Source organism: Protopterus annectens, chromosome 1.part1, assembly GCF_019279795.1.
Source record: "Protopterus annectens isolate FY-2018-M chromosome 1.part1, PAN1.0, whole genome shotgun sequence".
NCBI lineage: Eukaryota > Metazoa > Chordata > Ceratodontiformes > Protopteridae > Protopterus > Protopterus annectens.
The window spans coordinates 190,604,894-190,621,316 of record NC_056726.1 but is presented as its reverse complement, the minus strand read 5'-3'; the positions used below and the strand labels follow the sequence as shown (position 1 = coordinate 190,621,316).

The 16,423-nt window shown below is 41.1% G+C and overlaps 1 protein-coding gene across 2 annotated transcripts in view; it reads right to left on the bottom strand.

The window, feature by feature from the left end:
• Positions 1-16,423, bottom strand: part of BCKDHB (branched chain keto acid dehydrogenase E1 subunit beta) — a 2,914,018-nt gene that overhangs the window by 1,542,764 nt on the left and 1,354,831 nt on the right. For both annotated transcript variants that reach the window (XM_044074074.1, XM_044074065.1), the window contains exon 8: positions 13,114-13,224. In XM_044074074.1, the coding sequence (XP_043930009.1) occupies positions 13,114-13,224 (111 nt within the window). The remainder of the gene's footprint in view (positions 1-13,113; positions 13,225-16,423) is intronic.

Sequence of the window (16,423 nt, the reverse complement as noted above, 5' to 3'; positions counted from 1 at the left end):
ACTCTAGCTCGAAGTCTTCAATTGGCTCGTGGCTAAGAGGTATCCCATGCTGCAATGCGCCTATCCCCCAGATCTTGTTTGCTGCAAACTCACACACACACACACACACACACACACACACACACACACACACACACACACACACACACACACACACACACACACACACACGCTGAGAGGAAGAACCAACTCAACATATCAAGAAGGAGTGCTGAAAACAGACTCGACCTCTAGGTCCTCCAGGAGGGGGTAGGTGGGTGGGTTAGTAAGAATGTGAGTCGAGATGGACTACATACATCGTACTTTATTGTGAGTACATAACTTCTTGATGTTATGTAGTCCAATCTCGCCTACATTCTTACCCGTGGGACAGCATCCCTAGCACCTAGACCTTAAGCGGCTCACTGGAAAATACTCCTGAGCACTGTGGAACCAAATGAGGATCTGCCCCTTGATACCAGATCCAATTTGTAATGGCTAATAAAGGTGTGAGGAGATGCCCAAGTACCTGCAGCACAAATATCATCCATAGACATCCTAGCCTGAAAGACAGTAGAAGTGGACACCGAACATGTAGAATGAGCTTTTACTTTAAAGGGTAATTCCTTGCCATTTGAAGAATAGATGAAGGAAATGCAGCTAGAAATCCATCTGGACAGAGTTACTTTAGAAACTGAAGTCCCTAGTCTATTGTCTGAAAACGAGGCAAAGAGTTGATCAGATTTCCTAAAATCTTTTGTTCTATGTAGAAAAACAACAGAACAGAAAACAAACTTCTCAGCGTTTGAAATAACCAAACAGAACCAAATAAGATAAACGCTGGTCCTCTGTGTCTTAACACGCTGGTGGAAACAAGGTCACAACAAAGGCAAGGAAGCGGAGTATAAAAACCAGATGTTTATTATCCAAAGTTAAGCACTTTCACTCGCTCAGCTGCAAGCTTCATCAGAACTCCATGCAAATGTAACAAATCCTTTTAAACAAGCTCCATTTAAATAACTTTTTTGGCGCCAAAGTTGCACAAATTTAAAGTGGTACACACAGTATACGGCTGCTCAAATAAAAATTACCAATATAAAGTACTGCAATCTAAATGTTAAAATAAACATTAAAATGTCGTTAAAATAAATTTATGCTCATACTCCTATTGAATTATTGTATTTTAGCTGTCATTCAAAAACTAATCGAGTTCATAAGTGTAATCAATATGTGCACTTTATAACATTGACTTAATACTTATATAATCATTTAATCCTGGTTCACTGGATGCATTGGTAAATAACTGCCACCAAGTTTCTTTTTAAGATAGTAGTCCTTTATGATCTCCCCCTCTAGGGTCTATAATAATACTGTCAATGATGGCAAATTTAAAATAGTGTCCATCTCCGTATTTTTTGACATGCCTATAAAGTGGGTTTATTGACATCCTTAGTCTTTATCCTATATAAAATTGCATAAATGCGCTTATTACATTTTCGTTCTGTTTTTCCTATATAGAATCCAGAACAGGCTGCACATTTTGCCAAATAAATTACCCATCTTGTGTTGCAATTACCTTGTATAAATCTAATATTAGTCTTATTAATATTCTCTAATATTATATTTCCTTCCTCCAGAATAACATGACATTGCTTACACCTGCCGCACTTTGTGGTATGTTTGTGAGTCAGATGTTTAGGGATGCTACGTCCTTCCAGTATACTCATGATGTTTCGCCCCATTTTGTTACAAATATTGGTTGATTACCCAGTATTTTACCTATATTCTGGTCCGCCTGAATAATATTCCAACTGCTGGTCATAATTTTTTTAATCTTACTAGTGTACGGACCATATTCTAAAATACATGCTCTCCCAAAGTCCAAGTTCAGAGGGGGGTTATTCTGACTACTCTGAGTTACATTATTGTTGTTTCTATTGTAGTAGTTCTGACCTAATAAAGATGTATATTTTTTGCCCCATTCCTTAAGAATAATTGTACAAGTGCGTGTCATCATTCTGGTGTCATAATTCCTATCACCAAAGAGAGGTGATAAATGACACCTCTTCCAACATCTCTGAATATGTGGAGGTCATTCTAATGGCACGTATAATCTGACCTCTCAAAATATTTGTAAATAATTTCCTGGGATGGTTGCTAGAAAATTCCAAGTAACCATTGGAAAAGGTGTTTTTCCTATACAACTTGGATTTAAAGCAACCATCACCCTTGGAAATATAAGTGTCTAGATATGGAAGGCCTTCCTTATTACTTGAATAAGTGAATTTAAGAAAATCACTGCTCGAGTTTAAAAAAACTAGAAATTGCTCTAACAAATCCATACCTCTGTCCCATAAAATATAAATGTCATCAAGGTATCGAGAATAGTATTTTATGTACTTATAGTACTCACTTGTAAATAATTTCGATTCCTCCCAATCCAACATAACTAAATTTGCGTAAATGGGAGCACAAGCTGCTCCCATAGCAACGCCTTTTATTTGTCTGAAGTACTCCCCCTCATATTCAATGTAATTATGTTCCAATACTATGGACATTAATTCTAAAATTAGACAAATTTTGTCCCATTCTATTCCACTGTATTTTCGTATACTGTTAGCAAAAGCTTCTAAGCCAATTTCTTTAGGATGCATGAAAATAAATCAGTGACATCAACTGTGACAAATACTAAATCTGTATTCCAAATATTTACTGGATATTTTCTCAAAAATTCCCATGAGTCCTTAACTAAATGTGGTATTCTGTCATAAATGTGTTTAAGAAATTTGTCAATCACTGTCCCTAATGGAAATGTCTTAGATCTGCTGCCTGAAATAATGGGTCTGAATGGGAGATTTTCTACACACTTATGAACTTTAGGAATGCCCACTACTGAGGCCAATACTGGGTGTTCTACCTTGAGAAACTCATATGTGTCCTTAGTAATTCTTAGATCTATTAAGAATTCCTCTATATGTATGTCAACGTGTCTATATGCTATATTTATTTCGTTCAACGATACTATCTCATAATTACCTGAACTGTATAACAAGTCATGAATAACTGTAATGTATTCAGTACTGTCATATATAACAATACCTCCCCCTTTATCAGGTTTCATAATTAGAATATTTTTATCATTCCTTAGTTCTTGTAAGATCTTGTATTCATCTTCGGGTAAATTAGAAATCAATTTACAACCATTAATGGGATTCTGTAATGAGTATATTTGCCTAGACACTGATTTGTCATATACAGCCACAATGGGATGCATAGGGGGCATGAATGTACTTTTCTTTTTTAAAATTTTCTGTTCATACATGTTTGTGGATTTTCCTTCTGTGTTATTATTAAACAGAATAGCTTGATTTAGTTTCCTTATGTATTTCTTAAACTCTTTAAGACTATCAACAAGTCTAAACTTTGTTGTGGGTATAAATTTCATCCCTTTAGAAAATAATTTGAAATGGGGTATGTTTATTGGAAGATCTGTATAATTATATATTTTAAAGTTTTGATAAGAATTTACGATACCTTCTCTAATGATAAATTCACTTTGTGGAGTGTATGATGTACATGTAATGGCTTCTCCGCCAATAATGTTACTACTAATTTCACTAATATTACCAGGGTCTATACACATCTTACCTTTGGTTATCTTTAATTCTCTCCCTAATATTTGACATTCATCAGAAAGTTTCCTGGGTGTTTCTAACAACGTTTCTCTCACCAATTTCTCTGATGACCTGTCTTGTAATAAATGGGTCTGTAATGCTGCTGTGCATATGGTTCCTTGGTTTTCCCTTCCCAATTTTTGTCCCCTTGAGGTCTCCTGTAACCACCTTGGTCCAAAAAATGTGTTGCTCTGTCATTCTTTAAATTTTCATCATCATTTTCCTTATTATACCTATAGTTGGATATATTCTTACTATTGAAATTAACATTATGGTTTCTATTAAGATGTTGGTCTATGTTGTTTCCCCAGTTGTAAGCCATATTTTTTGATACTGTTTTATATTTCTGTGAAGTTTGATATGCTTTCTTAGTATTGTATTCTACTATATTAAATTATTTCATATACAGTCTTTCCCACTGAGGAAACAATAAATCATCTTGTATTGTATTGTTCATCATTTCTACTTCAGACAAAGTCTGACTCAACTGTCCGTCATTACATTTGATAAGTGACTTTATATATTGTGTACCAAACTGATCGAACATAGTGTTAAATTCTGATTTGATATTTTCTGTTAATGCAATACCCATAGGAATTTTAAAAAATCTAAGTCCCATAGGGACAACTTTAGATTCTATACATTTCATAAGATATGCATTGTCTAACTTCAAAGTATTGATAATATTAAGTTTTTGACCCAAAGAATAGATCTTGTCTCTAAGGGTACCTTGAAGTGAATGTGAATTTCTAGACTTGCAGTCAATATTATGGTGAAAACCACAAGAATTGTCCAAAAAACATTGTAAATGATCGGAATGAAAATAGGTCAGTCTGTCCTGTCTCTCTGGTGTCTCAATGACAAGTGCTTTGTTTTGTCCAAAATGAGTGTCATTGACCATGTGTGCATATGTCTGCTTAGGCATCGGTCGTTTAGGTTTGGTTCCAATACGTTTAGCCTCGTTTTCTAGCTCACTGAATGAAAAATCAAATGGATTTGTTACATTTGCATGGAGTTCTGATGAAGCTCGCAGTTGAGCGAGTGAAAGCGCTTAACTTTGGATAATAAACATCTGGTTTTTATACTCCGCTTCCTTGCCTTTGTTGTGACCTTGTTTCCACCAGCGTGTCAAGACACAGGGGACCAGCGTTTATCTTATTTGGTTTTGTTCTATGTAAATAAAAACGTAATTGTGGACATCTAGCTGATGAAACTTAAATTCTGCCTTGTTAGAGAATTCAGGGAAAAAACACAGGCAGCTCAACAGACTGGTTGAGATTGACCATTGAAGCAACCTTAGGCATAAAGGAAGGATTAGGTCTTAGTGAAACCCTATCCTTGTGATAAACCAAGTAAGGGGGCCGAACCGATAAAGCTTGGAGTTCAGAGACCCGCCTAGCCAAAGTGATGGCTATCAAAAAGACTGTCTTCCAAGACAAAAATTTTATGTCACAGGTTGCTGCGGGCTCAAAAGGAGATGAGGTAAGCTGCTGTAGCACAAAATTAAGGTCCCATGGCAAAACAGGATCAAAGATCGGAGGTTGAAGTAGCATAGTCCCTTTGAGAAAAGCCCTACAAAGTCTGTGCGCCATTAGATTGGGTTCATTAGCAACATGAAAAGTAGAAATGGCTGACAACTGCACTTTGATAGTTGCCACAGCAGATCCCTGGCTAAACAGTTGAGATAGAAACTCTAAAACTGATGAGATGGGAGCTGTATAGGGATCAATCTGTCTTTCATGAGCCCAAATGGAGAATCTCTTCCACTTACTGGAATAAATCTTCCTAGTAGAAGGCTTGTGGCAGGAAGACAGAATATGAACCACCTCCGGTGAAAAATCATGAGGCCTGACTAGGGACGGAATTGGAGCAGCCATGCTGTCAACCTGAGGGTCTGGATGGAGGGGTGGAACTGCACTGACATACGAGTCAACAGATCTGGCTCTGGTTCCAGAATCCACGGCTCGTCCATTAGATGAGGGTGAAGAAAAGGAAACCAGATCTGACGAGGCCAGTGTGGAGCAATCAGTATCATTTTGCTTCCCAAAGACTGTACTTTCTGAATAACCTTCATTATCAGGGGAATTAGAGGGAAGGCAGAGAGAAGACCGGAGGGCCAATCGTGAACTAGTGCATCCCTGGGTGCTTTCCCCTCCGGGGGGAATAAGGGTGAAGTAGCTGCTACATTTGGCATTGAGGGGGCTGGCAAATAGATTGCAGCAAGGCTGACCCCATCCGCGGAAAATCCGTTCTGCCACTTTTTCATTCAGGGACCACTCGTGAGGCATCAGAATAGCTCTGCTCAGACTGTCGGCAATCACGTTGGACTTCCCTAGAATGTGTGTTGCCACTAGAAAGCGCTGGGAAGATACTGCCCACTGCCACACTTGAAGAGCCTCTCTGCAAAGGAGATACAAACTGGTTCCTCCCTATTTGTTCAGATACCAGACCACTGACATGTTGTCTGAGTGGATTGCAACTGTCCCCTGAGGAAGAAAGCTTTGAAGTGCTTGCAATGCTAATAGCACCGCTCTCATCTCTAAGACATTGATATGCAAATGGATCTTGAGTTCCTGCCACGTGCCTTGGACAGTTCTGCCGAGATAATGCCCCCCTCACACCCGATCTGGGAGGCATCCGTGGTCACAGTGGCAATTGGAGAAGGAAGAACGAAAGGCATACCCATGTTGAGATTGCTGGTCTGAAGCCACCAGCGCAGATCCTGCTTGCACATGTCAGTTATTACAATAGGGTGGGAGAGTGGGAGGTGCTGAAGAGACCATTGGGCAAAAATATCCACTGAAGAAGCCTCATGTGAAGTCTTGCAAGAGGCACTAGCATAATCGTGGCAGCCATGGTCCCTAACAACTTGAGGATCACTTTTGCCTTGACCTTCTTCAGTGGTAGTAGAGCGTAGACTTGCGGCTGTAAAACCTGAATTCTCTCTTCTGGCAGGAAAACCCTCATGAGCACTGTGTCTAATTCGGTGTCGATAAAGGTAATACACTGCAAGGGCAACAATGCAGACTTTTCCCAATTCAAGGTGATTCTCAGACTTTGGCACAGTGCAATAGTGGCATCCCTGGTCTGTAGTAGGAGATGCCTGGTGGTGGCAGACAGGAGCCAGTCGTCCAGGTACGAAAACACTTGGAATCCCAGACGTCTCAAGTGAGCCGTTATCACTGCCATGCATTTGGTGAACACCCTGGGGGCTGTGGTAAGACCAAAGGGCAGGGTGCGAAACTGAAAATGACTGGCTCCCAGTCAGAAGCGTAGGTGACTTCTGGATGCCCTGTCCATTTTTATATGGTAGTAAGCATCCTTGAGGTCAATGGAGCACATCCACACATCTTTCCCTAATAACGGGAGAACTGACTGTAACGTGACCATGCAGACTTCTCTACATGAATGTTCAAACAGTTGAGATCCAAAATGGGTCTCAGGTCCCCTATTCTTTTCGCCACCAAAAAGAATCTGGATTAAGTCCCTAATCCTACTTGGTCTGAGGGGACGGGCTGGATGGCTCCTTTTAACAGCAACTTTTGAACTTCTAAGGTTACGGAATCCCTTTGACTGGGTGGGACATCTGGGATTCTTTTCTTTGGAGGGGGAGAGGAAAGAAAGGGAATATGATAATCTCTGGAGATTATCTCTAATACCCACTCGTCTTGGGTGATGTCTTGCCAGGCTTCTGGGTATAGAGAAATGCGACCCCCGATTGGGTCCAGAGATGCACAGTCGGGCCTCCTCTCAGGAGCACTGGTAGGGAGAGCCACAAAAGGAATCACGGTCCCCCTGGTTACACGGGCCTCCTCTGCCTCTAAGTCAGCATCTACCTGAATTTCCACCCCCTCCTCTGTCTCTGGAGGGGAAATCACTCTGTGCGTCGTGAAAAAACCTCTGCGATTTTCTGAACCACATTTTTCCACCTTTCTGGCCCTTGGGATAAGGTCTAGAAGGCATGGAAAAATGGACTCCCATGGCAGACAGGGTTTTTCTTCCTGCTTGCACCTACTGAGAGTATCCTTCACCTTGGTTCCAAATAAAGATGAACCGTCAAAGTTGGTGAAGGTAGACTTGAAGGCCTCTGCGAAGTTGCACAGGCACATCCAGGAGTGTCTCCTAGGAGAGACTCCAGAACTCGTAGCCCTGCTCGCTCCATCGGCTGAGTACGAGATCAGCCTCATGGAGGAGTTGGTAACAGAATTTAGGGTAGACATCTGAGCACTGATTTTCTGAGCCACAGCATCAGAAACGTTACCCTGTAGAGAATCTCCCAACTCCTTTAGTAGATCTCTTTGGAGACGTGTAAAATGCGATAAGTAGTTCAGAGACTGCAGTATAAAGGCTGCTGAAGAGAACACACACTTCCCATACCTGTCCATAGCCCTGGACTCCTTGTTAGGGGGACGGACAGTAGATGAAGTTTCTGCAAATTCCTTCTTGGTGGCTGCTGCCACCACCATGGCATCTACTGGAATGCCTTTTGTAAGAAATTCTCTATCAGGGGGAGCGAACAAAAACTTGTTGGGTCTCCTAGGGACTGGTTCCACAGTGTCTGGAGTTTCCCACACCTTTCGATAAACGAGGTCCAGGGGCTCGTCAAATGGGAGAGAAACCCAAGAGGCGGAGGGTTGGGACCCAAAGACCTTCAGGAACACCAACTCCTCCTCAGAAGGGGCTTTAGATGGCCAATTGCCTCTTTGTCTCAGTATTTTCAAGATATCTGAAAAAGAGATATCGTCAGAAGACGACTTAGGGGTACCCTCTGACTCCTCGAGGTCGGTATCAGACGTGAGGGACTCAACTTGGGAGTCAATGTGCTTCCTCTTGCACACACTCTTTCTGGGTGGATCCTCGGGTAAAAAACCCGGGGAGGCCTCAGAAAGCTGAGGACCACTCATGGAGGTATCCTGAGGCCTTAGGTGTCCACTGTCCCTAGATAGAGGGTGATCTGATACTGATATCGGTGCTGGAGAGGGAAGAGTGTCCATACCGTAAGATGCAGCTGACGACCTGGCCAGCACACTCCTCATGACCTCAAAAGCTGATCCCCCCAGCTCCGAAGGTCGACTAACCGCAGAAGACACCCTCGGAACTGAGGAAATAAGGTCTGAGGCCGATGTCGGGTCCACGCTCACCCGAGCCGAAGTGCTGAGAGGAAGGCTCTGAGCCAAAGAAGATCGACCCGATACCTCCCTCTCAGCTCCCACTGGCAAGCTGTGAATCCTGGACCCCGTGGACGGCACCGATGGGGTAGGAGCAGAGATTGGAGCAGAGATGCCAGAAAGGGCTACTGGAGTCGATCTCAAGGCATCAGACGGAACCGACAGCTCTGGCTCCGAAGAAAGGTCCGGAGGAGGAACAGCCAAAGATGAAGGGAGGACGGGCTCCGGAGCCGACTGGGCTGGAGCCAAAAGCAATTTAGCCAGCACAGATGACTGGAGCAGTTTCTTCACAACTCTATCGACATCGTCATCGGAAAGTGTCCTGGAGGACCTAGAGGACATGGTTGGGGATCTGGAGCTCCCTATAGAGGGAGACCTACGAGTCAGAGAAACCGGTTGAAATACTGGAGACCGGCTCCGTACTGACACATCTGTCACTGGCTCTAATAAACCTGGAGCCGATGTAGACATCATCGAAGCACCATCTTCTGTCGGCCCCGAAACCAGTGGAGCTGAAGAAGCAATTGTAGTTTTAATAATTTTCTCCGGCGGCTCGGAGGAGACTGACAGAGCCGGAGAGCGTTTCTTAAATGATTTTTTTGTCCATCTTTTTGTCTAGTTTGGAAGGAGAATTCTTGGAACTGGAAGATCTTTCCAAATCCTCTTCAAAGGAAAGCTTCAGCAATCCCCTTAATATTAGCTTGCTCTTCCTCTCTTGCAGCACGCAGGGGCTGAAAGCATGACAGAACAAGCAGGATTCCTGTAAATGAATAGCCCCCAAGCAATACACACACACACACACACACACACACACAGTGTCAAAGATATCTTGTTGTTACACTTAACAGACTTTTTGAAGCCTGAAGGCCTGTGCTCTTTAGACTCCTTAGACATGTTAAGACAAGAACACACACAGGGGAAAACGGTAGGGGCACCTTCACCACAGAAATCAAAGCAGCTCGGGAAACTAGAGCCTCTAACTCAAACGGCCTAGAGACTGCAAGGTAACCACAGGGAGGACTAGGTCCTCTAAGTTAAATGGGCCTAGCCCAGGAAAAAACAGGGGAACAACTAACAGTCACACCACAAGGAACCCGCTGACAAAGGGGATTAACCTGCTACACAACAAGAACAACAAAAAAAAAAAAAAACAGGGGAGGACTAGGTCCTCTAACTGAAACGGGCCTAGCCCGTAAACACCAAGGGAAACAGGATACCAGAAAAATTCAATTGAACCGGTTAGAAGCAAAACACACACACTAGCTATTAAAATAGCTTTTGGAGCTACTAAATCGAACAAATAGTAAAAAAATTGTACTTAGCCACAACCAAGAGCAAGACCACGTTCGAGCTGTATGAGCGGCAAACGAGATCTGGGGGATAGGTGCATTGCAGCATGGAATACCTCTTAGCCACGAGCCAATTGAAGACTTCGAGCTAGAGTATGGCTAAGTCGGAGCCGAGGTTCCGCTCCGAATCAACGGGTAAGAATGTAGGCATGATTGGACTACATAACATCTGATCTTTTTAACTCTACAGCCAGAACTGATTCTGCTAGATCAATTCTCCAGGCAATGCGAGACTCCAGTTCCACACCTCAGTCCTCCTGGCAAACACTCTAAAAGCTTCGGGAATCTTCCCATATGTGAGCAGTGTTGCAGCAGTGATCAAATGAAGGACAGAGAACATTTGTGTGCGAACTTATCATAACAGCAGATGTTTAAATAGATCACTGTTGCAATATTTGTACACTCACACTCTCCTTCCCCCCTTTTTCATTTAGATTCTCATCTCTCTTGGCCAAGGTGGTCCTGCTTCATACACCTCCCTCTCTTTGCTGACATGTCTCTCTCTCTTGTTTGTTTTTTCTTTTTTTTTCTTTGTTCGAGGCAAGAAAGTCCCAAAGAACTTCATATATCACACCCTTGTCCCTTATGTACCAGGATGCTTACGTGCTCCTGAGTCACTAAGTGGAAGTACAGTGTGGGAGGATAGTGCTCATTGGTTTGGTTTACTGGCCATACATATGGGATCTTTGGCAGGATACTTCCTATATGTCATCAATAACGCAACAGTGATTTATATGAACATCTACTGTTATGGTAATTTCTTACACAACTGTACTTTCTCTGCTGTAGTTAAAAGTGTATTCACTCCTGCTTTCTCATCACACAGAGTTGCCACAGTGAAGAGGTAAGTCATCATGGATAAAATCAGTTAGTTAACACCCTGCACTCCTCCCTTGTCATGCATCAGTCAGTCACAACATAATCACCATCTGGCACACAGATAGGCCTACAGTTAGGAAACAACAAAGTATTCTCTTCAGTAATGTCAGTTAAAACTTCTGTAATCGTTTCAGAAGGATAATCGTTGGGCTGCAATGCCTTCACTCGACTCAACATCATATTTCTCAATAATGGCTGGGTCATGTAAATGAATGTGAGAGAGCAGCTTTAAAACAATCTCTTTCCCGTAGAGGTAAACATAGCAATTGCTCTCCCACTACATTTATTGCTCAGCTTATGATGGCATGCCCAACATCTTTTCCCCAGCACCTCATGTTCCCATACATAAACACAGTCATCCTTTGTCAGTAACTGCTTCTCCCTTTGGGACTTAACGTATCAGTAAGTCCACCCAGTTTTGCCAGGGACAGCAGACTCTGGGGAAGTTCCCCCTTGCTCATCATCCATAGGATTTTGTCACAGAATAAACCGAAATCCCCATACAGAGTGTAAATCAACAAACATAGAACATGTCAAAGAAATGCATAACATTTACAAATACCTATTATCACTCTGCTCTCCTTTCTTCACTCACTTCTACCCATTTCTCTCCATCTTGCTCTCTAAATATACCATAAACCTGCTTTTCCCTCACTTAGTATTACAATTCCTGTTTGTATTGCACTAACTTACCTTTCATTTCTCTGGCTAAACTTTCTCTAATTATTAGATCACTGTCATATAACTTGTATCAATTCTTAACCAATGTTTTCATATTAGTTCCAATTTGGTATAATTATGTAAACTGTTTGTCATCTGTATTATTTTTAAAGACTGTAAAATTATTATTCTGAAAATGTTTTGTAATACTTTGGAGCTTTTCTCTCCAGGCCTTCACTGAAAATGGGCTTTCACCCAGTCAGACTTTACAGGTAATCAGATGTCAATAAATGAAACAAATAAATGAATATAGCATCCAACTTTTTTTGAAACTCGATAATCTCTAAGTTCATTGGAAAAAAAAGCGAAGTGCAAAAATAGTCACAATTTTAGTCAACTTCATGTGGCAGAAAAAATGGCAATCAATATCACATAAAAATAAAAATATATTACCTGAAATTTACTTAGTCAAAGACTTAAACTGTAATTCATTTGAAAACAGGACAGAGAAAAATATGTCAATTCCTAACAAGGAAGGAACAACAATATTCAACAAAGCTATTCACCTGAAAAAAAATTGTTACAGTGATGTGTTAGAAAGTACAGTTGTGTTAGACCTTACCATAACAGTAGATATCCTACTTCTCACAGGGCCATCCTTTGTAGGTTTTTCGAGGACTCTTCTGTAGCTTCCTCCTCCTCCCATACTTTACCGTAGCATTTGTAAAGAATAGGATAAGGAAGGACACAATACAGTTGTGTAAGATCCTACCATAACAGCAGATACCCTGCTTCTCACTGTTTCAGTCTTCTGTCCCGCCCTCCCACCACCTGTTATTTTCTGTTTTCCTTCTGCCAGAAAGGTCTTTCTTTCTTCTTCCCTTCCTGGATGTACACATTACTGCTTTCCTCTTGGGTTGCTCTGGTTCTTCTGGATCACTTCAGTTTTGAGGATTAGGCACTCACATGTCACATATGTCCCTTATGTGAAACTCAAGGACATACATCTGACATATGGTAGATGTAAAGGCTACTGTATGCTGGCCCAACATTTGGCTATCATCAGCAGGATATCTAAAGAATACTGCAACAGTGATAAGGACACAGAGCTCAACATGCCAGGTCCACCTTACTGTCCTCCCCAAATCCCCAGCAGTTCTGAAGTTAGAAACTATCACTATAGTTAGGTAAACTAAACTGGTAGTGTCCAAACACACTGTCATAACATAATCTTTGAATCCATATTCTAAGAATTAAGTAGAAAATAACGGACACTAAACAGTCACAAACCATGGCACAATAGATCAGACGTGATCCTGCTAAATTACTAAAGAAAAACACAAAATGATTGCTACATGCAAAAGCACTATGACATACAGGAGTATTAAACTTTTTTTTTTTTACCTTGCACACTGTTTCTGTATCCCAAGGCAAAATGGTTTTTAAATCAATAAGTTCACAGGACACACCCAGTTTCTCCTGAGCCATATTTGCAACTTCTTTCATGACATGAACCTACAAGAACAAGCACATTGAGAAAATAAAATCTGTAATTAACATAAGAACTGAGACAGAAGATATGGTACATTAAAATTAAATACAGCATTGCTTGTCTATCATTACAAGCGGACCATTTAAAGTGGAGAGCTCATGCTATAAACATAATGCCTAAAATGAGTGTTCCATGAGTTAAACAATGCAGTACATCACTGTTCATGCAGACATGATCACTTTAACTTTTGTAAATAACAGATGTGGGCACTTAACAGATGGTCTTCAGCAGGACCTCATCAATGCATGAAATACAAAAGTGCATCTGCCTAAGCTAGTATGCATAGTTTAGTTTCTCTTCACATTATTCTTTCCATGCTTAGGGCACATGTGCCCCCTTTGGCCCACTCATGGCATTTTTACTGTGAGATTAAGGGGTACATGCATCCATAGGATTCCAAGATATTCAGTCAACTCAAGCAGGAAGTTAAAGCGGCAAGAAAGGATACTACTAAGCCTATAAAATTAAACGGTTCTTGTTAATTTAAACAAGGTGTTGCTGCTAAAACACAGAGCTGATCAACTCAAATTAAAAGGATGAACAAAGGCAGTAATGCATTTATTGCACACAACCATCTACAAAATCAGACAACATAGTGAGTAGCCAAATATCTGTTATATTTTTACTCTGACAGCCCAAGTGAGTGGAACATGTGGGGAGAATCCCACACAGTATCTAACAAAACAGTGACAGAAGGAGCTCAAACAGTTGAAGATGGGCTTCGGCAGATAACGCCTACAGTGACAGCTCTCCTAAGGCAGGTTCTGCAGCTGGGAGAGAAAGTCCAAAGTACACGGATTAAAAATGAAGGTTTTAATGACAAGGTGTACACAGTACAGCCACCCTCCATGAACACTCACAAGTATAATGCCCTGTCACCACATTAGCCTTCTGGTAATTAAAGGTAACACCGATGGACAGTCCATTTGGTCATAGTCTGACTGCTTGACAGCTATAAAAATTATCCTTCCCAATGGCAAACAAAACAACATGCTTTGTATGACTTCCAATATTAATGGAAGCTGCATATGTCAAATTGTATTACTGCATCTCCAACGTACATTATCACCATTCTTAGCACTTGGAAAAATACAGCAAGAGATGAACATATCGGCTGAGACAGAAATCTGAAGCCACCTTCAGGAAGTAGTAGTAACAGACCTGAAAGAAGCCTAGAAGCCTTTCCTTTAAAAAAGATAAGATAAAGTTCAATACAAAAAACCTGCAGCAAAGAAATCCGCTAGCAGAAGTGAAGGCCAGCTTGAAAAGTATCCTTCAGATCACAAACTTGAGTGTGGCTATAAGAGTATGCTGGTTGTTGCAAAGGGGACATGGATTCTTCATCAAGGACAAAGATAAAGGTTCCTTCTCAGGAAATATTGAAAGCAAAATATTACAGAAGCCTGTGCAGTGCCAGTGTTTTCCTTGGCATCAGAATATGGTAAAGTGAGACAGCAGACAGATGTACCTTGATGCTAAAATATCTATGACACATATCAAAGTAAAGCCCACTATGGACCACAGGTTCATAAGTAAGTACTGGGCTAGCTGCCCTTGAGGGCCATTTAAAGCCCGGCCAATTTCCTTTTTGGTACTCAAATTAACCTATCGCATTTGGTGTTAGATTGGCCTTATCCATCACATGGTCAATAATTAGACATTACCCCTACTCAGAATAACTGGGATCATACCACAGACAATTTCAGGGAACCACGTGTGGAATGGAACCCATTTAGGAGCTACCCATGTCCATTAAGAATACTCGTGGAAGTCCTGAGGTAAATCTTATATTACCCATCCATAGATTCAAGTTACAATTGAATATGGAAAGGAATGATCTTTGATTTACATGGATGTGGAGTCTGTTCAACAACAGTGGTATCCTCTGCGAGATATTCCTGTCCCTCCGAACAATTCTGTTGATGTCACAGAAGAGGTTTAGATCCTTAAACTGAGTATTTCAGATGCCATTTCACTTGCTGATAGGCAGTAGGTCCATCAGTACTGGGTCAAAGGATGCCTTGTATGCCAGACACAGGTCACCTCTTAGCAGCCTACAGGATACCAAGTATAGTGACAGGGATTTGAGTCAGTCCATGAAGGACATACTGTTTAGGCCTTGTACCATTTTTTTGTACAACCTTTTAAATCAGGCAGGCATAAAGATTAGAGACTGAGAAAGAAGCAGATATTTCATAGTCTATCTTAAAAACCTCTCCTACATGGCCATGTATGGTTCCCCAGCAGCTCTTAATCCCTACACAGCATTATACACTGGAGCTCTGATTGATGAAAATGAGCAAATATGTTAGACATACTTTGAGTTAGAGGTGGTCACTTTGCTCAAGCAGACATCTGATCAAGAACATTACCTGAAGAACCCTGGTTCAAAGGTCTGGAAGCAGATTAGGGGATACACTACAGGATAAGAAGAATATCCGAGGTTACATAATCAGAATATGTTTTGCCCTGCGTGGGTGAACCCCTACCATCAGGGGATGTATGGGAAATTCTCCATTCTACCGAAATGGCATTTACAGCCCAGTCCTCCTTACCCTACCAGAGGTTGCCGAACTGGGATAAGACTATATTCTTTAAAAAAAATAAATAAATGAATAAATACTTTAACTTGCAGAGCCTTTCATATACCATGAAAATGCAGCCTGAGTAATGTCCCTTTTGAGCCAAAGCTCTCCCATTCTGACTTGTATTGTAATTTAGTGTGTATATCAAGACATCTGATTTACCTGGATTGTGGACCATCATCAGACAGATGTAGGCACTGGCTGCTGGCCCACTCCCATACCAAGACATTTTCCCTGTAAGCAAATTCAGGATGAGTTTCTCATTACTGGTACAAGTACCATGCAATCTGATATCTGAGCTCAGTAAAATACAGTTTCCAAAGCATTTACAGTATGTTCAAGACAAGCAACTCAACCATCAGCTCAAAGAGGTTGAAAAGCAGATGCTAAGTGTAAACAGCAGAACTGTTTAATCAAAAGACATTTTAAGTAACAGTATATATTTTATTTTCAAGTCTTTGACTGAATTTCATAAGTGAAAATAAACACAGTCAATGCCTACTTATATCAGGACATTTTTTTTTACCCAAACAACTACTATATTACATTCATAAGCATTACTGCATACATTTTAGGT